The following is a 26064-nucleotide window of genomic DNA, read 5'->3' as shown; positions in this document are numbered from 1 at the left end:
TATGGATCCGGAAATAGATTGGATTCCCAAGAGTATTGCAGGAGTATCTCCCAGACCTAGACAATTAGTGGATTTGAACAAAGAATTAGGATTAGTAGATGTATGGAGATGTCTTCAAGCACAGGGCAGAGATTTTTCTTTTTACTCCAATCCACATAAATGTCATACCAGAATTGATATGTTTTTTGCCCCCTTGATTTTTTTAAATTCCATATCATCCTGTAAAATAGGTAGTATAGCAATTTCAGATCATGCTGCTGTATATATGGAAATCAAGGCGAGGAACAAGGGGACATCCCCTCGGCATTGGCGTATGGACCCCTTCCTGATGAAAGATAGTAAATTTGTAAAGTAATTCTCTCAAGAATGTAAAACCTTTTTGGAAATTAATTTAGGTACGGCTAGCAACCCATCAATGATGTGGGAGACCATCAAAGCTTACGCGTGAGGTTTGATCATCTCATACTCAGAGACCCAGAAAAAATTAAAGGGAGAACAACAGCGTCTGCTTGAAGCTCACTTAAAAGCAGCTGAAACAGCATATGCTGATAGACCTTCTATTATCAAATTGCAAAGGATTACGGCCCTTAGGACAGCTTTAAACACCACGCTTACCCAAACGGCTAAGAGGGAAATATTATTTGCAAAACTAAGGTTATATGAATTTGGCGACAAACCTGGTAGATACTTAGCATTTCTTGCAAAGAAAAAAAAGGCCCCTCAAACTATCACGTCTAAGGAAAGTACGGGTATTTTGACTCATGATTATAAAAGGATTAACGCAATCTTTAGAAAATTTTATTCTGATTTATATAAATCGCAGGATTGTGAAGACAGAACTAGGAGGGTGCAATCATTTTTTAAAAATTTGACCTTTCCGGACCTAACTCTGGAACAGGTATCGGTCTTAAATGCTCCCCTAACAGTCCAAGAAATACTTGACACAATCAGGCAACTTCAGAGCGGTAAGGCACCTGACCCAGATGGCTTTCAAGCTGAATTCTATAAAGAATTTACAGGAATATTGGCTGGTCCACTTATGGACGTGTATAACTATGCATATAGCCAGGACTGTCTCCCGCCTTCATTGAAAGAGGCAAATATCTCTCTTATCCCTAAAAAAGGAAAGGACCCAGAAGATTGCGCGTCATATAGACCAATATCCTTGCTAAATGTAGATTTTAAAATCCTTTCTAAAACGTTAGTATATCGAAGGTAAAAGCCTTCGATAGGGTTGAATGGTCATATTTGTTTTACACATTGGAAAGGTTTGGCATTGGAAAGGTGTTTACGAAATGGGTCTCAACATTGTATAGTGATCCCAAAGCAGTTGTGGTGACCAATGGATTAGGCTCAGATAGCTTCAGTGTGGATAGGGGCTACCATCAGGGATGTCCTCTCTCACCATTGTTATTTACGCTAGTAATTGAACCACTAGCAGAAGCTATACGGGCTGATCCTAATATGATGGCCCCGAGGATTGGTACAGGTAAACATAAAATTACCCTTTATGCAGATGATGTTCTTCTATTCCTCAGTAATCCTCTGATGTCCGTGCCTCGCTTAATCCAAGTTATTAATACATTTAGTGCATTCTCAGGCTATAATATTAATTTCTCAAAATCAGAGGCTATGCCGATGGGTGCCTTGCTATGATACCCCACTTAGTGGACGGATCACACTTTCCCTTTCGGTGGTCCCTGGAGGGTTTCTTATATTTAGGCATTTTTATTGCCGCAATATTTGGTCAGTTATACAATACTAACTTTGTGCATTTACTGGAAAGGATAAGGCAGGACCTCCAGCGATGGGTAGACCTTTCAATTTCCTGGCTAGGTAGAATAGCACTAATTAAAATGAATATCCTGCCCCGTCTCCTATACCCTATGAGAATGCTTCCGGTGATGTTGCCAAGGCTGGCACTATGTAAATTATATGGCTGGTTGGGTTCCTTTATCTGGAATCATAGACGGCCCCTCATTAAGCTGAAGAAGCCACAGCTTCCACAGGCAAGGGGAGGATTGGACTTTCCAGATTTTAGGAAATATCAGTTAAGTTCCCTATTAAGTCACATAGCTGATTGGGTCTTGTCTGACCCGCAATCAATCTGGTTGGACATCGAGGCTTCTCAAGTAAAATGCCCACTTATTAACGTTTTATTTTCAGACAAGAGGAAAATCATTACAGATCATTGTAAAAACCTTATAATACTAAACACAATTAAAGCTTGGAATATAATGCGGCAAAATGAGGGCATCTCACATGCTCCGATAGTGCGAGCATGGGGATTTCAACCGGGGGTTACAGATGCCACTTTTAAACTCTGGAGATCCATGGGTATCTCATGTCTAGGGGACCTATTTAAAGAAGAAGGGGTCCTGATGTCTTTTGAACAGCTGCGTCAGAAATTCAGATTACCTAATGGAGACCTCTTTCAATACTTCCAAATTCGAGATTATATACTGAAGAAGACTATGTTATTAGACAGTCGTTATAAATCAGATAGAGAATGTAGAGTGCTACGACCACTGGGGGTATCTTTTGTCAGTACTATTTATCATTTACTACATGATGAAGTATCAGGAGATATGGACAATCTGCTTAAAACATGGGATCAGGATTTGGGACTAGAAATCTCTACAGAAACGTGGAATGACATTTGGGAAAGTGCCAGAAGAATCACCATCTGCAACAGAACTCAGACTATCCAGCTGAAGATACTTCATAGGGTCCATATAGCACCGGATCAATTAGCAAAATCTAAGGCAGGAGCATCTCCAATGTGTCCCAAATGTAAAATAGAGGTGGGCACTCTTGTACATTGCCTATAGACCTGTCATAAGATCTGTAGATACTGGACTAAAGTAGCAGGTACCCTGACAGAAATTTTAGGAATGGAAATTAAAATGGACCCTGTATCTCTCCTTTTGGGCTTTTCGAACTTACCCTCCCTGGATATGCACGGGAAGAGATTATTTTCTATTCTCTCTATCTGTGCAAGGAAAAATATTTTGGTAAACTGGGTGGCTGAGGGTCCCCCCGGACTTTCAAATCGGTACAGATTAATTATGGAATATATTCCCCTTGACTTCCTTACAAATATGGTGCACCAAAAGACCAAATTATTTCATAAAATATGGCAGCTCTTCTTGAGTTATATAATACAGATATTTCGGCTATCCTAACAAGGGCTTTTATTTAATTGAGATTGTGAACCTGGCTGGTCTGGGGCCCCTTGGGAGAGGAATCCCGCACGAATACGGGTTTTGTTACATTTGATGTTAACACATTCCGAGCATGTATCTCACTACCCAATTTCTGTGTTATCTGTTGTTTTTTTTTCTATTCTCTTATTTGAATAATGTAAGAGACTTAATTATACTGTCTGGTTAGTTGTAGGTTAGATTAGTAGTTAGTTTTGTTTTTTTTTCCTCGGTATTTTTCCTTTGTTAAATTTTGATTATTATTTACTTAAGATTTAATTGTATATCAATGTTTGTACTTGAGAGTTTTTTTATTTTTGTAAACTTGTAAAAATGTTAAATTTCTAATAAATATATCTATTAAAAAAAAACACTAGGACAACATTAGCAGATTAGGCCGGGAAGGAGCAAGTCATAAATTTTATGGAGTTGCTTGACATCATTTTGGGTTATGGTCCCAGTTCAGGTTTGACTAATGTCAGGTACTCTTCAGGAGAGGTGTGGCATTGTGTGGGGTTGTTCAAAATAGACACACAACTGAGCACAAAAAATGCATAAATTCACTAGAATTGTCGAAAGAACTGTCAAAAAAGTTTGCCAAAATTTTGTGTCAAAAGAAATAGGCAAAACAAGCTGTCAAGTCATTTAAAACTTCTGCTTTTTAACTATTTGAAAAAAAAAGTGTTATTTTACTCTATAAGCCTGAGGTTTATCACTACAGGGCTAGTGCCTGTATGACTGATTTCAAAACCTCTCATTATTAGAAGGTTGTTTCTCTCATTTCACAGTTTAATCAACAGCTCCAAGGGGTTATAATGGTAACTAGTCGTAGTAGTTTTGGTATAGTATGGTGAATTCCAAAACTTGTTTTTAGGATGGATTAAAAGAAGTTAAATGCAATGAGTGGTTTTTCATTCATGCAGATATTTTTAAGTAAGCAAATTCCTCTATAGACATCTGAGAATGCGACTTTATCAACTTTCTGCATGGTTTCTGAGGACTTCCCATGATGGATGCTTGATGAATTGGCATGGTAACTGTGAGCAGAAATGCTGAAGGGGCATAGATTGACACTACATTAGCATAGAGTCTATAATGGTAAGGAGGTGGACAGGTTGCCTTGGAAGTTCTGAGACTTCAGAATGGAGGGGGAGGCATAAAATGGCATAGATAAGGCTTGGGAACTGTGTGATGGGAGGTAAAAGGGCTGCAAAGCTACTGTGTAATTTATTTTGAAAAGAACTTCAACAAATTGTCAGTGCACTGAGGCAGACTTTACGTCCAGTTTGCATTCATTCAGGGGTTGCCTGCCATGACTCCCACAAAATTCACCACACAGCTTCTCCCCCACTGAGGCCAACAAATATTCAAAGTACCAGAGCAATAATTTTGGATATAAAGTTCACAGAATTGGTGAGGCAGGAACTTTGTCTATTCTGTGCTTCGGACCCAGGAGCAAAGATTCAGGCTTAAACTTCTGATTATTACTTGCTGTTGTTGGCTTGATCTCTTTTAGCATGTTAAGTTGACAAGAGATCTAAGGTGGCTCAATGACAGAATAAACATGACAGGCACAAACTGCAAGCAGTGGACTCAAGCAGAAGGATACTTACAGTTTATTTTAACTCAAACCACTGCTTCACAAAACATGGGCCAGGGATCAAACAAAGACTGGCAGTCTGAGTTGAACAGTTCCAACATAGGAAAAAAAACTCTTCAAAAAGAAGAAAGTCCTTTTTAAACTCAGTTCATTCGTGTGATACCCTTATACTGTGGATGCTACATCTCAGGTTTGCCATGAGATTCCAGGTGGACAAAAGCCATTATAGTTCACCAGCATGAAAGAAGTCTGGCTGTGTGCTAAGCCATTCTGTTTGTTTAATGTGACCCCTTGATGTATTAGTCATGCCGGTGCAGGACATCTTAAGCCTTATGCTCAGATATTGTAGGCCAATGTTTTCAGTAGGGCTTGAGCCAATTTGGTGATGTCACAAACAAATACAGGCATTTAGACTTGGAAAAAGTAGAGACATTGAAGAAAAAAGGGGCCTGGACAGACTTGGCAAAGTTTCCAATGGGAATGAATAATCAAAATACACGTAATGAAGCAACAGTATGGTGAGAGCAATCAGGCCACTGCCAAAGATTTCAAGAGACTAAGAGATGGGGGAAATTAAGACACATTTATCGTAAAGTCCCCTATCTTTTATTTCACACCAATTTCAGAGGAATTGCACACTCCATCCAATCAAGCAAGAACTGAAAGATTTTTTTATTCCAATATTTACCACACAAATTCTTCATAAATACAAGCACAGATTCATGTGTAATGGAATCTCTTTTGTTATAAGTTATAGACATTGAAACTGCATTTAACTCTCTCAAGATACATTTGCACTGTGCGTGGAATAATCGTGGAACTTGTACACCCTTCCCTCAGACTGGGCTGTCTGAATCCAGAGTTCTGGCATGATAGCAAAACTCTGGATGCTGAAAATCTGAAATAAAAATATAAAATGCTGGAACTATTCAGCAGGTCAGACAGCATCTGTGCAAAGAGAAGCCACATTTAACACTGCTGACCAATGATCTTTAATCAGAACAGCGAAGACTGCTCTCGAGGAACGTTGCTACTCAACAGCTAATGGAATTTATGATTTTTACACCTGCAGGGAAGAAAATCTGTTTCTGCTTCATGTTTTGGGCAGCTACCTTCTCCTTCATGCTCCTGCCTGCAGTCCGAGTTCTGGCATTGGGACTATTGCCAGGCACCCAGATTTTTAGGTAAGGCTTCTGCCGGGCACAACAGCAACCAGCCACAGTTTGGGGGGCACAGGGTAGACAGTCCACACCCCTGTAAAACACAGCCCATTAACTCAGATTCTCTCTCCACAGATACTACCTGACCTCCTGAAAGTCACCAGCATTTTCCATTGCATTTGCTGGTAATGTTACTGGACTCCTAGAGGTCCAGGCCCTCTGGGGCAGGAGTTCAAATCCAACCACTGCTGTTGGTGGAATTTAAATTCAATCGGTAAACTCAAAACATACACTGTTCATCTCATTAATGGTGACTACAAAACTATCATTGATTATTGTAAAAAAAGATTCACTTTTCTAATGTTCTATAGGGAAGGAAATCTTTCCCTCAAACATAAGAACAAGGAGCAGGAGTAGGCCATCGGGCCCTTTGAGCCTGCTCCGCCATTCAATAAGACAATGGCTGATCTTTTCATGCACTTTCCCTAGTCTAACCTACATGTGAGTTGAGTGAGGTGCTGGAAAAACACAGCAAGACAGGTTGAGGAGCAGGAGAATCGATGTTTTGGGCATAAGTCCCTCATCAGGAATGACGTGCATATGCCTGAAACATTGATTCTCCTGTTCCTCAGATGCTGCCTGACCTGCTGTATTTTTCCAGCACCACATTCTCGACTGATCTCCATCACCTGCAGTCCTCACTTTCTCTTACCTGACCTACATGTGAGTCCAAACCCACAACAATGTGTTTGACCCTCAAGTGCCCCTGAAGCATTCCAGCAAGCCACACATTTCAAGGACAATTAGAGACCAGCAATAAGTACTGGCCCATCCAGTGACACCCACAACCCCTTGCAGGATTAAAAGATATGTCATCATCCACAGCTTTTGCATTTTTAATTCATTCCATCTCTCTTCCAGGAATGTCCTCTTTGAAGTGTTCCACTTTTCTCTCCAATGTTTAGGATTTTTGTTCATTTCTTGTATCTCACTCACCTTCATTGTTTTTCATTTCTCTCCTCGTATTCGATCAGGCAACTTACCCAAAACCCACTTTCACAACCACAACTCCTTCCTCAGCAACTGTATCCAGTTGTGAATTTATTCGGCATGCATTCCAACAGAAGTTCCACCCTTGCTGCTTTGAATTCACCCACTGCTGCAAATATTGGCTTCGTCTTCAGCAGACCTCAAAGAAATATTCTCACCATATCCCAAGATCGACATTCATTGCAATGTGCCGTCACATGAACACTCCCAACCTTTCTCTTCACCGTATCACAAAACTATTCCTCATCTGCGGTTTCAGTTCATCCTTTGTCTCAAAGAACAAAGAATAGAACAACGCAAAAACAGGCCCTTCGGCCCAGCAAGCTTATGTTGAAACATGATGCCTTTCTCAAGGAAAAATCCTTTTATCTCTACACAGTCCAAATCCCTTTATTCCCTGCCTATTTATATACCTGTTAAGATGCAGCTTAAATATTGCTTTTGTATCTGCCTCCACCAGCTCCTCTGACAGTACATTCCTGGCACTGACCACCCTCTGTGTAAGAAACTTGCCTCTCACATCTCGTTTAAACTTTCCCCTTTTTACCTTAAACCTATGTCTCCCAGTAATTGTCATCTCTATCTCAGGAAAAAGACTCCAGCTATCCGTGCCTCTCAATTTTGTAAACTTTTATCAGGTTGCCTTTCATCCTTCAATGTTCAATTGAAAATGAACCAAGTTTGTCCAATCTCTCCTCATAGCTAATATCCTCCAAACCAGGCAACATCCTGATAAACCATTTCTGTACCTTCTTCAAAGCCTCCACATCCTTCAGGTAATTTGGCAGCCATAACTGTACACAATATTCCAAATGTGGTCCAACTAAGGCTCTGTACAGCTGCAGTCAAGAGTGTGGTGCTGGAAAAGCACAGCAGGTCAGGTAGCATCCAAGGAACAGAAGAATCGAAGTTTCAGGCATAAGCCCTTCATCAGGAATTTCCAGCATCATACTCTTGACTCTGATTACCAGTCCTCACCTTCTTCCGCTGTACAGCTACACGTCTTGCCAACTTTTATACTTTATGTCCCTAACCGATAAATGCAAACATACCATATGCCTTCTTAACCACCTTATCCACTCACATTATCACATTCACAGAACTGTGGACCTGTACACCTACATATTTCTGTATGTTAAATCTTGGAAGGGTTCTGTCATTTACTTTATACTTCCCTCCTGCATTAGTCCTTCCAAAATGCACCACCTCGCAGATTCACAACCCTCAAAGAGAACTTTTCCTCATTTCTGTTTTAAATCTCTTACCCATTATCTTAAAATGATCACCACTCATTCTAGATTGCCCCACATGGAGGAACATCCTTTCTACGTTGACTTTGTCAAGCCCCTTTAGCATTTATTGACTTCATTCAGATCTCCTTTCATTCTTCAGAACTCCAGAGAATATATAAGTCTAAACTGCTCAATCTCCTTTCATAAGCCAAATGCCTGATCTCTTGAATCAATGCAGTGAACCTCCTCTGAATTACAACTATATCCTTTGCCAAATAAGGGAATCAATCTTTTCAGTTTTACTTCTTAAATTAAGTAACAGTTCTGACTGTTCAGACCTCAAGTTTGTTCTCTGTATCTCAGCTCCAGTTATATGCCTTTGTTTCATGCCGCCTCACGCTGCTAACCTTACACCAGATCTGTTCATCTCAATCTTAAACTTTCAATTGACTCAGCACCCACAACCGATTTTGGGGCGGGGAGTTCCAAATTTCCATTATTGTTTGAATAAACAAATGTCTCTTAGTTTTGTTGAATGTGTGAACAAAACTGTTGTGTTTGTGGCTTGTTTCTACTTACAAACATATCAAAATAAAATGCCTATTTAGTAACCTAGACTCTTTCATTTCAGTCTCAGTATGAAATCAAGTTTCAGTTAATTCATCCTCATAGTTCATTCCAGCCTGAGCTTCTAAATCAGACGTCCTTTAACATGCACAGTTTGTGGAATAAATAATTGAAGCAGCAAATTCCCATTTTTTATATTAAGTTGTTCACTTTAAGTAAGTGTATAACTATATATGTGCATTTTATCCACACAAAACAACATTGAATTATCAGTTGCAGATTTTTGCAAACCATTGTCACAGTTAGTATTGGTTCATGACACCAACAACCTCCCCTTAGACAGGGTCATATCTCTGGGAGTAGAACCCATGATCACAGAAATCATAGAATCCCTGAAGTGTGGAAACAGGCTATTAGATCCAATAAGTCCACACCGACCTTCCGAAGAGGAACCCCCCCCCACCCGACTATTGTACATTTAACCCTGACTAATGCACCTAACCTACACATTCCTGAACACAATGGGAATTTTAGCATGGCCAATTCACTTAACCTGCACATCTTTGGATTGTGGGAGGAAACCGGAGCGTCCAGAGAAAACCCACACAGACACGGGGAGAATATGCAAACTCCATACAGACAGTATGGACAGACAGTATACTGGTATAAAACTGATTTTGTGACTTTTAAAATTTATGGCATGAGGGTGTTGCTGGCTAGTTCAACATTTACTGTCCATTCCTAATTGCTCAGTGGGCAGCTAAGAGTTAACCGCATTGTTGTGGGTCTGGAGTCACATATAGGCCAGAACATTTAAGATGACAATTTCCTTCCCTGAAGGACATTAATGAACCAGATAGGTTTTTTTTCCCCCTACAATTGACAATGGATTCATGCTCATCATTAGACTCAATTCCACATATTTATTGAATTCACATTCCATCATCTGACATGGCAGGATTCAAAGACAGGACATGTGATATGTCGTGAAGTTTGCACAATCCATCTAATCTATGTAATTGAACAACATAAGAATCAGAATACCCTTTGTTCTATTAATGTATTGATTCATAATACTTTTAATACGTCCGCTGTCTGCTGTTTTAATGGAGGTGTTAAAACCCATTTAGGATGATGAATAGTGGAATCACCATGGGGAACTTTGCATTGGCAATGGATTGTCTGTTATGTACCTTACCCAACTTTCCTTTTAATTTCCATTTGAAATAATGCTTGTTTTATGCCAAAGCTGAAACATCTACAACTGAATGGATGCCCAAATGTTTCAGTAGGAACTATTGAAAGCAAATGTTAGAAACATATATTTAAATGTAATGGGCTCGTTTTCTCGGCAGCAAACAACAAACTAGAAGATTAAAACCATATATTTAGTTAATGAGAGCATTTTACTGCAGGGACTCCCACCAGGAATCGATTGATTGTTTTCTGTTTATGTAATATGTTCTGTTTACAGCACTGGCTGAGACATGTCATTTTAATGTCTCTGCAAAAGCACAACTAAAACAATTTATTTTCAAACTGTCAAAATGGAAAGTACTTAAATCTTTTTGTCCTGTTATTTATCTACCTTATTTATATTTAAATTACACAGAATTATATAAAATCTACAGCACAGAAGCAACCAGACTGTCCAACTAGCCTTTGTTGTGTTAATGTTGCACATCAGCTTTTTCCAAGCTTAATTCCATTTCACCTAACTGCTTATCCTTTCTCCTCCTCCTTCCTTGCATGGATCTGTAGGTTCCTTTTAAAGACACCTACACTACTTTTCTCAAGTACGCCACATGGTTCAATGCCACATTTTGACCTCTCTAGGCAAAGAGATTTCTTCTGTTTTTTTCAATAACATATATTAAGGACCACCTGATATTTTTTATCCCTTGCTTCGGTGTCCTTCTACTTCCAGTGGAAGCATTTCTCATCAATTACCCCATTAAATTCCTCTGTACCTCCATTAGACCACTCCTCAAACTTCTGTCTACAGAAAGAAACTGAAACTATTCAATCTATCTAAGCAAAATTCTCAGTTCTGTTAATGTTTAAAAAAAATTTTCTAGTACCTCTTGGCTATGATTTCCTTTTGGTTATGATAAAGTGAAATAAAGGGGTAAAACATTTTTCACCTGTTTGAGGTGGTTCTGTTTGAATTCACCACATGTCACTTCTAATAAAGTAGTGATATCGAAAAGAATGAAACATTTCAGATGTATTTCGGCTCAGTCCAAATACTCTTCCTGATGAAATATGTTTCATAAATTGGGTATTACATAAGAGTTACAAGATCAGAGATACCAGATTCCTTTTCATCCAAATGGATCATGACCAACGTTCATTACATTCTGTCTTGAGGAGGGACTGGAACCCAGATCTTCCAAGTTCCAATTAGGAATACTACCTCATGCCAAAAAGACTCTTTATAGAATAGTAAGCAAAATTGAGCCCATGTGGGGAAATCCCTATGGATTTCAAATTTATCATCTTAACCATGTGACCACAAATGCAGTCTCCCCGAATATGTTTAGTGTTTGGGTGCTTTTGGCTGATGTAGAAAGTTGGGAACGGCCAGGCTGTATGAGACAACGTAACACAACTTTCCGTTTCATTTTATTTTTCCTACATCTTTCGTGTGTGCTTTCCTATGAAATTACTCCACCATGTTTATCTATTTTCACACTACTTTCTTAGGTTAGTTGTTTTTCACTGTTTCAGCGTGATGTTCAAGGTGACTTACTCGCTTTCACCTTTTCAAAACCAGAAACAAGTTATTACCTCCTCTTGTGGAAGTCGTCAGCATTGCTAATATTTCAGACCATCAACACGCTGTGACCCTGTCGGGATATTCATTCTTTACCAATACAGATTCTGGCAAGTCATATTTTGTAAGTATGAAACACTAAAATTAACCCGGACTGTAAAACAGAGACTGGAACTTGTGAAGGGGACAAGCAAACAACCATAATTGGACAGGAATCACATTTTAATGAGGTGTGAACAGCTGCTTGAACCGATCAAAATAGCTGAACTAGGGCTCACATAATTTGTTTGATATAGGCTTGAAAGAGGGTATGGAAGAGATTTACAAGAATAATTCCGGTGGTGTGATTAGTTATGTAGATAGACTGGGCAAAAAAACTAGTGTGGCTCTCCTTAGAGTAGAACAAAGAAGCATTAAAGGGGCACTTAAAATTAAGAATGGTTCAGGCCAAGTAAAACAAATGTTACTAATAGCTAAAGGACCAGGAACCCGATGGTACAGACTTAAGATGATTTTCAAAACAAAGGTACCTGGAGGAAGAACGTTTTGAACACAGTGAGTGGATACAATTTGGAATACATTGTCTGCTAGGGTTCAATAGTAGCTTTCAAAAGAGAATTGAATTAATACTCAAAGGAGAAAAAAAAATAGCAAAAACAAAATGCAGCTTCAAATATGTCCTATATATAGAACTGACAACCTGTGACATTAGAAAGGATTAGCGATAAACTACTTGAGATTAACTGGGCCACCAACACTTCAGCTATTTTTAAATCATTTCACGTTGAATTTTAAGGCCAAACAAAATTTGACTGTGTGCTAAACTTGTCATGATGACTTCATAAGACCAGAAACCATCGTAGCAGGAGTCGGCGATTCCGCCCATCATGTCTCCTTCACCCTTCAACGACATCATCACTGACCTGACAATTCTTAACTCCACTTTCCCACCTTATTCCTTAACTTTTGATCCCCTTACTAATTAAAAATGATCTTTTTCTGTCAGCCTTGAATACTCTCAACAACCTCAGCCTTAGCAGCCCTATGTAGTAAAGAATTCCACAGATTCACTGAGAGAAATTCTCCTTATAACTGTCTTAAATGGTGGCCTCATACTCTGAGATTATTCTCTCCCATCCTGCGGTCTCCAGCAGTTGGAAGCAGCATTTCCACATCTACCCTGTCAAGTTCCTTAAGAATCTTAGATATTTAAATAACGTCTCATCTCATTTTTTGAAACTCCAGTGAGCACATGCCCATCCTTTCTTTCCATACCCAGAATCAACTGAGTTAAAGTCTTGATTAGCGTGGTGGTGGAAAAGCACAGCAGGTCAGGTAGCATCTGAGGAGCAGAAAAATCGAAGTTTCGGGCTAAAGCCCTTCTAGAGGAATCAGGCTGGGACCCTCAGGGGTGGAGAGATAAATGGGAGGGGGTTGGGGCTGGGGAGAAGGTAGCTGAGACTGCAATGGATGGATGGAGGTGGGGGTAAAGGTGATAGGTCAGAGAGGAGGGTGGAGCGGATAGGTGGGAAGGAAGATTGACAGGTTGGACAGGTATTGAAGACGGTGCTGAGCTGGAAGGTTGGAAGTGGGGTAAAGTGGGGGAGGGGAAATGAGGAAACTGGTGAAGTCCACATTGATGCCATGGGATTGAAGGGTCCCGAGGCGGAAGATGAGGTGTTCTTCCGCCAGGCGTAGGGTGGTGAGGGAGTAGCGGTGAAGGAGGCCCAGGACCTGCATGTCCTCAGCAGAGCGGGAAGGGGAGTTGAAACGTTCAGCCATGGGGCGGTGGGATTGATTGGTGTGGGTGTCCTGGAGGGGTTCTCTGATGCACTCTGTGAGAAGGCGTCCGGTCTCCCCAACATAGAGGAAACTGCATTGGGAGCAATGGATACAATAAATAACATGTGTGGAAGAGCAAGTGAAGCTTTGGTGGATATGGAAGGCTCCTTTGAGCCTTGGATGAAGGTGAGGGGGGAGGTGTGGACGCAGGTTTGCAATTCCAGCGGTGGCAGGGGAAGGTGCCAGGAGGGGAGGGTGGGTTGAAGGGGGGGGCATGGACCTGACCACGTAGTCGCAGAGGGAACGGTCTTTGCGGAAAGCAGAAAGGGAGGGGGAGGGAAGTATATCCCTGGTGGTGGGGTCCATTTGGATGTGGTGGAAATGTTGGTGGAAGACGCGATTTATCCAGAGGTTGATGGGATGGAAGGTGAAGACCAGGGGGTTTCTGTCCTTGTTGCGGTTGGAGGGGTGGGGTTTGAAGGCAGCAGTGTGGGACATGGATGAAGTGTTGTTGGAGGGCATCTTCAACCATGTTGGAGGGAAATTTTGGTCTTTAAAGAAGGAGGCCATCTGGTGTGTTCTGCAGTGGAACTGGTCCTCCTGGGAGCAGATGCGGTGGAGGCGGAGGAATTGGGAATACGGGATGGCATTTTTACAGGAGGTAGGTGGGAGGAGGTGTAATCCAGGTAGCTGTGGGAGTCAGTGAGTTTATAAAAAATGTCAGTGTTGAGTCAGTCATCATTGATGGAGATGAAGAGGTCCAGAAAGGGGAGGGAGGTGTCAGAGATGGTCTAGGTGAATTTAAGGTTGTGGTGGAATGTGTTGCTGAAGTTGATGAACTATTCAACCTCCTTGTGGGAGCATGAAGTGGCGCCGATGCAGTCATCAATGTAGTGAAGGAAAAGGTGGGGAGTGGTGCCAGTGTAATTCCAGAAGATAGACTGTTCTACATAGCCGACAAAGAGACAGGCATAGCTGGGGCCCATGGCCATCCCTTTCATCTGGAGGAAGTGGGAGGATTCGAAGGACAAATTGTTGAGGGTGAGGACCAGCTCAGCCAAACAAATAAGAGTGTCAGTGTAAGGGTACTGGTGGGGACATCAGGAGAGGAAGAAATGGAGGGCTTGGAGCCCCTGGTGATGGCGGATGGAGGTGTAGAGGGACTGAGTGTCCATGGTGAAGATGAGGCATTATGGGCCAGGGAAATGGAAGTCTTGAAGGAGGTGGGGGGTGTGAGTGGTATCCCGAATGTTTGTGGGGAGTTCCTGGTCCAATGGGAGTAGGACAGTATCGAGGTAGGTGGAGATGAGTTAGTCTTTCTATACCCAGAATCTAAGGAAGGTGTTGCCCAAGTACCACCAGAACATTACCTGCCCACCAGAGACCCGAACATTTCAGACCACTGCTACACCACTGTGAAGTATGCCTACCGCTCCATACCCCACCCGCATTTCGAGAACTCCGACCACAATGCCACAATGCTTCCACAGCCAAAAGCTCAATCACGAGACCTCCTTGCAGATACAGGCCCAGTGCTGGTTGGAGGAGGCAAAGGATCAACTCCGGTGCTGTCTGGAATCAGCTGATTGGACTCGTCCACAGATACCTTGGACGAGTACGCCACCATCGTCACAGACTTTATCAGCAAGTGTGTGGAGGACTGCATACTGAGGAATTCAATCTGGGTGTTTCCCAACAGCAAAATCAGGATGAATCAGGACATACAGAACCTGCTAAAGTCCAAGCGTGAGGCCTTCAGATCAGCAGACCACTCAAATATAAAGAATCCAAGTATGACCTTCGCAGAGTCATTATGATAATTAAGACAATTAAGGACTAATACCAATCCAAACTAGAGACCCAGACAGACACCCGGCGACTAGGGCAAGGACGGAATGACATCACAGATTCTTAAAAGAGACAGTGCAAGATAGCAGATGATGACCTATCCCTCCCAATGATCTCAACGCTTTCTATGCTAGCTTTGAGCAGACCTTCAGCAGAGAGGAAACACTTACTCTGACAAGTTCTAATGAACGTATCCCAATAGTAACTGCATAAGACGTCTGATCAGTTTTCCTTTGTGTGAATCCAAGGAAAGCGATGGGACCAGACTAATTCCATTTACAAGTTCGCTGATGACACCACCTAGGTTGGTCGAATCTCAGATGGCAATGAAACAGACTACAGATGGGAGGTGGAAGACCTGGAAAAATGGTGGACTGAGAACAATGTAGCTCTCAATGCTAGCAAAACCAAGGAATTCATTATTGACTTTTGCTGGGATGTTACTCCTGCTCCCGTACACATTAACAGCACAGAGGTGGAATGAGTGGAGAGTGTCAAGCTCCTGGGAGTGGTCATCCACAACAAGCTTTCTTGAATTTCATGTGCATTGGTTACAAAGGCCCAACAACGTCTCTTCTTCCTCAGGCAGCTGAGGAAATTTGGCAAGATGGCGAATACTCTTGTCAATTTTTATAGGTGTGCCATCTAGGGCATTCTGTCTGGATGTATCACTACCTGGTATAGCAACTGTACCATTCAAGATGGTTACAGAGAGTGGTGAACTCAGCCCGGACAACCACAAAGGCCAACCTCCCATCTAGAGAATCCATCTACCAGGTCTGCTGTCAAGGAAAGGTCGCAACAGTCTCAAAGATCCATCCCACCCTGGCAATGTTTTTCTACAACCCACCACCGGGGAGAAGGTACAGAAGCCTGAACACACACACCAGCTAGTTTTGCAACAGTTTCTACCCTACTGTTGTTAGAATACTGAATGCACTCACAAACTCTTAACATTGGTCTGTATCTGTGTTTTTGTTTTTTGCCACTGTTTACCTATTAATTAATATCTATGCTACTTACAGTGTGATCTGCCTGCATTACTCGCAAGATAAAACTTTTCACTGTGCCTGGGTACATGTGATAATAAATTGATTCAATTCAACTGAGTTAAACTTCTCTGGACTGCTGCTGATGCCAGTATAATTTTTCTTATGTAATGGGATCAGACCTGTTCACAATTCACAGATGTGACCCAACTAGTGCCTTCTTTGTTTTGAGAAGACCTCTGGAGTTTTATATTCCATTCCTTTGAAGTACAGCAACAGTCCATTTGCCTTTCCAATAATTGCTGAACTTGATTATGATTCTACAGACATAAAAATCACCAGAGATGTGTAATTGAGCTTCAATTCGTTGCTAACATTACCCTATCATAAATTCTCAAAATTTGCCCTATGTAATTTGTAACACTTGAGAAACATCAACTATGATGCACATTTGTGAGCCACTGTAATATCTGCATCAAAGTTTCAGTTGGTTCTGAAATGTTGCTCCTCCCTCCGTACAGCATGGAAGCAGATCCTTCGGTCCAACCTGTCCATGCCAACCAGATATCCCAACCCAATCTAGTTCCACTTGCCACCACCCGGCCGATATCCCTCCAAACCTTTCCTATTTATATACCCATCCAGATGCCTTTAAAATTTTGCTACTTCCTCTGGCAGCTCATTCCATCCACGTACCACCCTCTGTATGAAAATGTTGCCCCTTAGGTCTCTTTTATATCTTTCCCCTCTCACCCTAAACTTATGCCTTCTAGTTCTGGACTCCTCCACCCCAAGGAAAATAATTTGTCTATTTATCCTATCCATGCCCCTCATGATTTTACAAACCTCGATAAGGTCATCCCTCAGCCTCCGAAGCTCCAAGAAAAACAGCCTCAACTTGTTCAACCTCTCCCTACAGCTCAAATCTTCCAACTCTGGCAACATCCTTGTAATTTTTTCTGAACCTTTTCAAGTTTCACAACATCTTTCTGATAAGAAGGAGACCAGAAATGCACACAATATTCCAACAGTGGCCTAACTGATGTCCTGTACAGCTGCAACATGACCTCCCAACTACTGTACTCAATACTCTGACCAATAAAGGAAAGCATATCAAACACCTTCTTCACTATCCTATCTAACTGCGATTCTACTTTCAAGGCGCTATGAACCTGCCTTCCAAGGTCTCTTTGTTCAGCAACACTCCCTAAGACTTTACCATTAAGCATGTAAGTCCTGCTCTCATTTGCTTTCCCAAAATGCAGCACCTCGCATTTATTTAAATTAAACTCCATCTGCCACTCCTCGGCCCATTGGTCCATCTGATCAAAATACCAATGTAATCGGAGGTAACCTTCTTCGCTGTCCACTATACCTCCAATTTTGGTGTCGTCTGCAAACTTACTAACTATATCTCTTATGTTCACATCCAAGTCATTTATATGAATGACAAAAAGTAGCAGACCCAGCACCCATCCTTGAGGCACTCCACTGGTCACAGGCCTCCAATCTGAAAAGCAACCCTCTACCACCCACCCTCTGTCTTCTACCTTTGAGCCAGTTCTGTATCTGAATGGCTAGTTCTCGCTGTATGGCATGAGATCTAACCTTATTAATCAGTCTCCCATGGGGAACCTTTTCGAATGCCTTACTGAAGTCCATATGGACCACGTCTACTACTCTGCCCTCATTAATCCTCTTTGTTACTTCTTCAAAAAAACTCAGTCAAGTTTGTGAGACATGATTTCCCATGAATAATTTAAAGAAACATACCGCTTCTACTCAACAAAACCAAAGCAGTTTTGACATTAAAGAAAGAAGTAAACTTACATTTTATAACACCCAGCACAAAGAGCAGGATATAACAAAGCAGTTTGCATCAATATGCTGGTTTTAAAATACAGTAATTGTCAATTTGTCCGGTATTTCTGCAACTTGTGTTTGGTCTATTCTACATTTAGGCTTTGCTGGATCTCCTCCAGTTTTTAAAGCATAACTGCTACAGAAACATAAGTTAAACACAATCGGTCAATTTTGTGGTTGATAACAAATAAAAGATTATTTTCAAATAATTTTTACAATAGGAGTTAGTGGCACAAAACGCATGAATACTAACATGTTCAATTGAATAACTTTCTTTCTGAATTGAGTGTTGCTGTGATACACTGACTCCTAGTACTGCTGATTGGTGCTGGGTCCTCTACTTTTTGTCATTTATATAAATGACTTAGATGTGAACATAAGAGATATAGTTAGTAAGTGCTACACTACTCCTTGGTTAACCACACATTACAGAAAAATCATGCTTTGGAATCAGTGATGAAAGTGTTGATGCTGTAATTGTGTTACAGCCAGCACATGTTTAAAAAGTTTGCATTGTAGAAACAGCATCCCAATTTGTCAATTGCGTTCCAGCGAAGTTGCGTTGATGAAATGCACAGTATGACAGAACAACCTGCAGACATGTTTTTTTTATAACAAGGCACAACATACAATGTTCATTTTCCTGACTGGAAAGGTAGAATTTCCCTACAGGTTTTGAAACTCCAATGTCTGAAAGCCCAAGCCCATATCTGCAGGGAGGAAGACTGGCCCAGCAACATCCCAGAAGGGAGCTCCTTATTATTTGGCTCAATGCAGATGTTCTACGGAGCAAAGTGAATGGCTCCTAATGCTGCCACCAACAAACTCAAGGAGACTTCAGATCAGAATTCCCTTCAAAAAGGTAAATCTTAAGGGAAATTACAGAGGCCTGCACCTCCATACCAACAAAGAGTCAGCTTCGACGTGTTCAATTCATTCGCATGAGTTGTATGACCCTTCCATCTTTTCCTCATAAATTCTGAGTCTAAGGCCTTTCTCTCTCACTAGTACCCAATGAAGGAGCTGTGCTTCGAAAGCAGTGTTTTCAAATTGGACCATAATCTTGTGTCGTGTGATTTTTGATCTTGTCGTGGGTTTAATGAAGACAGTGTCAAGGGAGCTTTAGTCATAGAGTAATAGAGTAATAGGGATGTACAGCACAGAAACAGACCCTTCAGCCCAACCTGTTACGCCGACTAGATATCCCAACCCAATCTGGTCCCATCTGCCAGCACCCGGCCCATATCCCTCCAAACCCTTCCTATTCATATACCCATCCAAATGCCTTTCAATGTACCAGTCTCCACCACTTCCATAGGCAACTCATTCCATACATGTACCACCACCTTAAACCTATGCCCTCTAGTTCTGGACTTACTCTCAGTTTACTTCCACTTTAAAACAATAGAGGGAGTTTTACTCTGAATCTAACCTTATGCAGTTTCTGCCCTGGGAGTGTTCAATATGGACAGTGTCAAGAGAGCTTTACCTTCAGTTTAATAGAGCAGTTGGTGCTAAACTCTGTATACAACTCTGTATATTACTTGTCCCATGAGTTTGATGGGGATAGTGTGGAGGGACCTTCACTTTCAGTTTTAAAGTGGAGAGGAGAGTCTGATCTATTGCAATCTGAATGCTCTGTCCTTAACACCAGTCTGATGAAGCGCAATGTTGGGAATTTAGGGAGAGTTATATTCTGTGGACATGAGGACTCTACGCCTATATTTCTCCAGGAATCCTTCTAAATATAACTAGCTTAATAAGATTGATAGCACACATCATCTATAAGTTGACATGAGCAATTGGGGAAAAAAATATTTAGGTTAGATTCCCTACAGTGTGGAAACAGGCCCTATGGCCCAACAAGTCCACACCGACCCTCCGAACAGTAACCCACCCAGACCCATTTCCCTCTGACTAATGCACCTTACACCATGGGCAATTTAGCATGGCCAATTCACCTGACCTGCATATCTTTGGATTGTGGGAAGAAACTGGAGAACCCGGAGGAAACCCACGCAGACACGGGGAAAATGTGCAAACTCCACACAGACAGTCACCCGAGGCTGGAATCAAACCTGGGACACTGGTGCTGTGAGGCAGCAGTGCTAACCACTGAGCCACCGTGCTGCAAACATTCATATCAGATATCCCTCTCTGCTGCTTTATTAAATGATTTGACCAATTTAAACTGATGTCCATTAAATGTTCTAACCTAACATCACTGACAATAGTTACTATATAAAACACCTTTCCAGTAAGACTTTACAACATTACCCCATCTAATTTGGATATAAGACACCTCCCAGGGAATTAATTTTGGTGGAGAGCAGGGAATTTCTCCCAATGGCCTGGCCAACCCTTGTCTCTCAAGTAGCTAAACATAAGTGGAGAGAAATAGTGTTAAAGTTCATGAACTCTACTATAGCCTGACCTACTGAGATTAGCACCCCCCCCCCCCCCCCCCCCCCCCGCAACTGTGGCTGCCCTTATTTGAAATTTCCAGAATCCGGGGTGCTTGGCTTCCACAACGTGGCTGGTCTCAGTATTTTCACTTTGTTGTGTATGAGGTGGGGGGAGCAGCTGCGCGGAAATTGGCTGCATGCCGAGACTTTGGGAGACCCTGGGGCTAGATCATGTTGTTGAACTTCTGACTTTTCTACAACTACACGGGGAAGCGGTGTCGGAATTCATTGAACCGTTACCTGTTTCCACACTCAGGCAGATCTGATCCCGCTTGGACTCATACCCCCGCCCGGAGAACATGAGGGTGACGGTGAAGCGATCCCCACGTCTCACAATCAGCCTGGAGTAGCCGAAATCTGCTGTCCTGTGGGCATCGTTGTTAACATCACAGTGAAAATCTGTGGATGCTAGTCTCAAAACTAGGGAGCAAGCAGAAGAAGTAATTACAGTGAGAGAACCTCAGACCCATCTTCACAATTCACAAATAATTATTCGATCCATTTCGTTTGAATGTACAACACAATTTCTAATAGCCTAACGTGTCAGTCAGTTCAGATTTCAGAATATTAAACTATTAGAGTAAGTTTGGAGGACTTTTCTGTACATTGGAGGAAAACCCCTCATATCTTCTCCCCGAACACACATTTTTGCTGCTATAATAACTTCATTCGTACACTCCAGCAGGTTAATTGCTGCTGACCTTGTGCCATGTTCTCTCGCACTCCGCTGTTTCACACCAGGCAACGTCCCCCTCCAACTCTACAGGCAGAGCGTCCCGTTGCAAAACTTTTATAGGCAACGCAATCCTCCCCTTCTCGTAAACCTGAAGAATAACAAGCCTACAAAGAGCAACAGCTGACCTATGCAAATTAAAGGTTCGTTGAGGCAATGAATGAAGTTTTTTTTTCTTTTTTTACCCCCCCCCCCCTCTATATTTTATCAAGGCTAGACAGAAGAGCTCCCTCTGGAGGTCCAGGTCGGATAAGGGGTGGAAAAGCCAGCAAACTCAAGCAGTGGACTGAGAAGGAGTTGCTGAATCACTCAGACAGTGCTTTGCATTCGGTGGAAATTCATAGTCACTCCTTTTCAGTCAAAATAAATGCATCTTTGAAGTTAAATATCGTAAAGAACACAAAGAAGACATAGAGAGGAAGCAGGAAAATATGTAGAATCAGCCTCGGAAGAAAGTTACATTCAAGTGAGAGAGGCTGTGAAGGTAGAGTTACCACAGGCCTACTGGAGAAAGAGTACTGGCAGTGAGCTTAACCTGAGGGTCACCACACAGCAGGCAAGTGGCAAGGTTAAGAAGACAAGACATTCCTGGTAACTTCAGCCAGTTCAGGAATTAAACCTACATTTTCAGTACCACTCTACAGTGAAAAACAGCCATCCAGCCAACTGAGCTAACCAGACATCAGAGCAGAAGCCAAACAACATTTACCCCTTGATGTAGGCTTGCTCGCTGAGCTGGAAGGTTCATTTTCAGATGTTTTGTTGCCATACCAGGTATCATCTTCAGTGAGCCTCCAGATGAAGTACCTTGGAAGAATATTCAAGGAAATAATTTGCTTTTTTTCACTAGTCTTACATCAGTCAGTGAATTAAATCTGTGAGAAAGGATGCTATTGAGCGCATCTGGGTTTGTTTGAACCATGCATAACATTTCAAATAATTTTTTAAATGTACAACGTGAGGTATCAGATGTTCAATGTCAATATAATGCCAATATCTGCCATAATTCTAGCTTGTGCATTTTAATCATTAACTTTCATGGCAATGTAAACTTTTGAGTTTATTAAATATTCAACCCATTTATTAAAGAGGTCAGTTGTACTGTCCATAATGATAACAGTCAAAGAAATACTTTATTTATTTCAAGATTCCTCTGGATATATCAAATACAATGATTTTAAACTGTACAACATAACAAAATGGATAACAATGACTCATAGTATATTTTACAACTCTTCTGAGTTTTATTTCCATTCAACCCAATTTGCTATCATTTAGAATATAACAAATTCATCTCTTATTTAAGTTACCCTCTGATGTGATCTTCACTAGGCTCCAATCTCTTTATCTCTTGATAACATCCTCAATTATTGAAAGGTTACCAAACCATGGCTTATTGTCATGATTTTGCTACAGGAGGCAGAAATCAAATCCCATGATATTGGTATTATTCTGAAAAACCTTTTAGCTGCCTAGCCAACTGTGCTAATCAGCACCCCTACAATCCAGTACATTTCATGTAATAGCTGGAATAATCTCAGCGTCTTATGGAGGGACACACTGCAGTATTACTGCATTGATACAATGACTGTGGATTAAAAATGATTATCAATTTTCAACTTCCAAAATCTTAATTTTAATATCTGGAAACTTTTATGGATTAAAATGCTTCTAAAAAAGGGATTAAATAAACTTAAGATGGCCACCATGATCATTGGACTAGGTTGAACAAAGCTCATAAAACCATCAATAAGTACAATCTAGTCTGAAAAGAAATGATTATGTCATCAAAATGACTGAAACCTGTCACATAGATCTGTGGTTTTGGTTTGATGTGTGCTTCCAACACATTGGGATAAAGTACTTCCCTGTTGATTATCCAACAAGGAAAAAAAACAATGAAGCCAGACACATGAATACACAAGTGAACTGTCATTCAGCCAACACCTTTTGGGCAGAGAGAGAAAACAATGAAGAATTTGTAACTGCAGAACTGAAAGATTGGCTGGCTGGCTGTCTCTCTCTCTCTCTCTACTTCTGTCTTTCTCTCTATTTCTCCATATATCTTAGACTCAAAGATGACAATACCCTATGTAAAACAAATCAGAAAAACAGCCATTCATGAAGAATTTGAACATAGCCACAACCTTCATTGCTGCAGAGAATACAAGTCATCAACCCAACAAGCATACTTTTGGGTTAAATTAAACACCTGATAGACTATAAGATTTTTTTATATCTGCATTTCTGTCTATTTGATGATATGGTTTATAAATTTTCTCAGGGTTTGCAGGCAAAACAATTTCTCTTTCTTTCACTCAAGAAAAACTGGCAATTGGCTTCTTCATTTTTGAATGATTGAAATGTGTTTTGACTGAATTATGCGTGTAGCTGTTTTTTGAAAGAATAAAAAATAACCTTGTTATGGCACCCTTCATTATGGGGAGATTTTTTTAAAAAGTCAATTTGCCCCTGCTCACCTGATTATAAAACAACTAAGGTAATGTTAGTGTTAGGGTTAAGCAGTGCATACTGTTCTGTAACAATCTACACTAAGACTCTTAATTACATGCAATTCACCAGAAAACCTTAATAAACACAAAATTGTGAATGTTCATATCTAAGGTTGCAAATAATTGTGACTCATCTCAAGATTGTTAAAACCAGGAGACACCAAGGCATAGTAGCATTTTTCTCTAATATGTTCTGAAGGTCACTGCAACTGATGTAAGAGCACTTCTTCAGATAAAATATCTTGCAGGATTTTTTGAACATTCCTGCAATTACACTGGCAAGTTGTAGCATATTATTGGTACAGTTATACACAAAATTCAGTGAATGATCACAACTGAGGCTTATTGAAACCTTCATATCAAGAAGAATGCTTCTGACAAAAATCCACATGACGCTCAATCCAACAACTTATTGATCTTAATAAAAGATTGCTCTATCATAAGGAGATAGTGAAAAGTGTAAGGAAAATCATAATTAAGTGCTAGCAGCTTGACCATTAGTAGACTATGAAAATATTGTTCTTAAACAAATTTCATGTCTTCCACGACTTGATAATGTCAAGATTAGAGTGGTGCTGGAAAAGCACAGCAGGTCAGGCAGCATCTGAGGAGCAGGAAAATCGACATTTCGGGCAAAAGCCCTTCATCTAATATCTTTAGATGACAGCTGCCTTCTCACTAGTAAATATTAGATAAATGGATTCATGATGGTATCATGTTTTTGGCTTGAATAAATAAGACTTTAGCATCCCTGACATTTAGGCACCAAACAAATGGCCAGTATAAAATATAATTAGTATGGATGATGGATAATATCAAAGATTTTGAGTGAATGACCTTTTTTTGGGAAATGTAATATTGTAATTCATTGTTGTATCATATTTGCATTGACAACAGTTCATACTGAATAATAAGTTATTGAAATAAGAGATCCAGAGGATGTACTAACCATGGATCATGTTGTGCTTATTTTCAAAAAAAATCCCAGCAAAAAAAGTAAACAACCATACTAATATTTTCTCTGTGGTACCTCAATAACACACTATTATAAGTCACTAAAAATCCTTCAATGTTGACTTAATAATTGTAAGAACATCCCTTCTTATACTACCGTTCATCATTTTTAGCCCATTTACATCTCATTGCACTCCTCTTGCCCTATGATATTGGCTACACTTTCTTGATTGGTAAATACAGATATAATTACATCAACCAATGTGTCCATTCCAAGCATACATTCTGTCCATGATCCATAATTATCCTCATCAGCAGCCACATAGCTTAGAGGAAATGTTAATCATCATCCTCCTTGTTATTCATATGCCTCTAGAATATTAGTGGTTTCTTTTTGAAGTTTGCTGTCAGCATCCTAGTAAGGGAATTAGAAAGGGGAGGTCATGCCTGATAAATCTGTTAGAATTCTTTGAAGAGGTAATGAGTAGGTTAGACCAGGGAAACCCACTGGATGTGATCTACTTAGACTTCCGAAAGGCCTTTGATAAGGTGCCTCATGGGAGGCTGCTGAGTAAGGTGAGGGCCAAGGTGTTTGAAGTGAGCTACTGGCATGGATTGAGGATTGGCTATCTGACAGAAGGCAGAGAGTTGGGATAAAAGGTTATTTTTCGGAATGGCAGCTAGTGACAAGTGGTGTCCCGCAGGGTTCAGTGTTGGGGCCCCAGCTGTTCACTTTTTATATAAATGATCCGGTTGGAGAGACTGGGGACATTCTGGCGAAGTTCGCTGATGATATGAAGTTAGGTGGACAGGCAGGTAGTTCTGAGGAGGTGGGGAGGCTACAAAAAGATTTAGACAGTTTTGGAGAATAGTCTGTGAAATGGCTGATGAAATTCAATGTGAGCAAATGCGAGGTCTTGCACTTTGGAAAAAAGAAGAACACAGGCAAGGACTATATTATAAATGGTGAGAAAATTCATAAAGCCAAAGTACAAAGGGATCTGGGAGTGCTAGTCGAGGATTCTTTAAAGGTTGACTTGCAGGTTGAGTCCATGGTTAAGAAGTCATTTGTAATATTGTCATTTATTTCAAGAATGTTGGAGTGTAAAAGCAGTGAAGTGCTACTAAGACTTTATAAAGCTCCGGTTGGGCCCCATTTAGAATACTGTGTCCAATTTTGGGTCTCACATCTCAGGAAGGACATACTGGCACTGGAGCACGTCCAGCAGATGATCCCTGGAATGGTAGGCCTAAGATACGATGAATGGCTGAGGATCCTGAGATTGTATTCGTTAGAATGCAGAATGTTATGGGGAGATCAAATAGAAA

General features: G+C 40.8%; 1 protein-coding gene across 1 annotated transcript in view; it reads right to left on the bottom strand.

Annotated features, from left to right (window-relative positions):
* LOC132822897 (protein-glutamine gamma-glutamyltransferase 2-like) overlaps nt 1-21414 on the bottom strand; it is an 82028-nt gene extending 60614 nt beyond the window's left edge. The window contains exons 1-2 of the mRNA XM_060836292.1: nt 21237-21414; nt 20776-20955 (exon numbers count right to left, since the gene is read on the bottom strand). Coding sequence (XP_060692275.1) covers nt 20776-20955; nt 21237-21246 — 190 coding nt within the window. The 5' untranslated portion in view covers nt 21247-21414. The remainder of the gene's footprint in view (nt 1-20775; nt 20956-21236) is intronic.
* Between the last annotated feature and the right edge of the window lie 4650 nt (nt 21415-26064).

This window comes from Hemiscyllium ocellatum, chromosome 15 (genome assembly GCF_020745735.1).
Source record: "Hemiscyllium ocellatum isolate sHemOce1 chromosome 15, sHemOce1.pat.X.cur, whole genome shotgun sequence".
Taxonomy (NCBI): Eukaryota; Metazoa; Chordata; class Chondrichthyes; order Orectolobiformes; family Hemiscylliidae; genus Hemiscyllium; species Hemiscyllium ocellatum.
The sequence above is the reverse complement of the archived record's forward strand: the minus strand, read 5'-3'. Positions and strand labels throughout refer to the sequence as shown.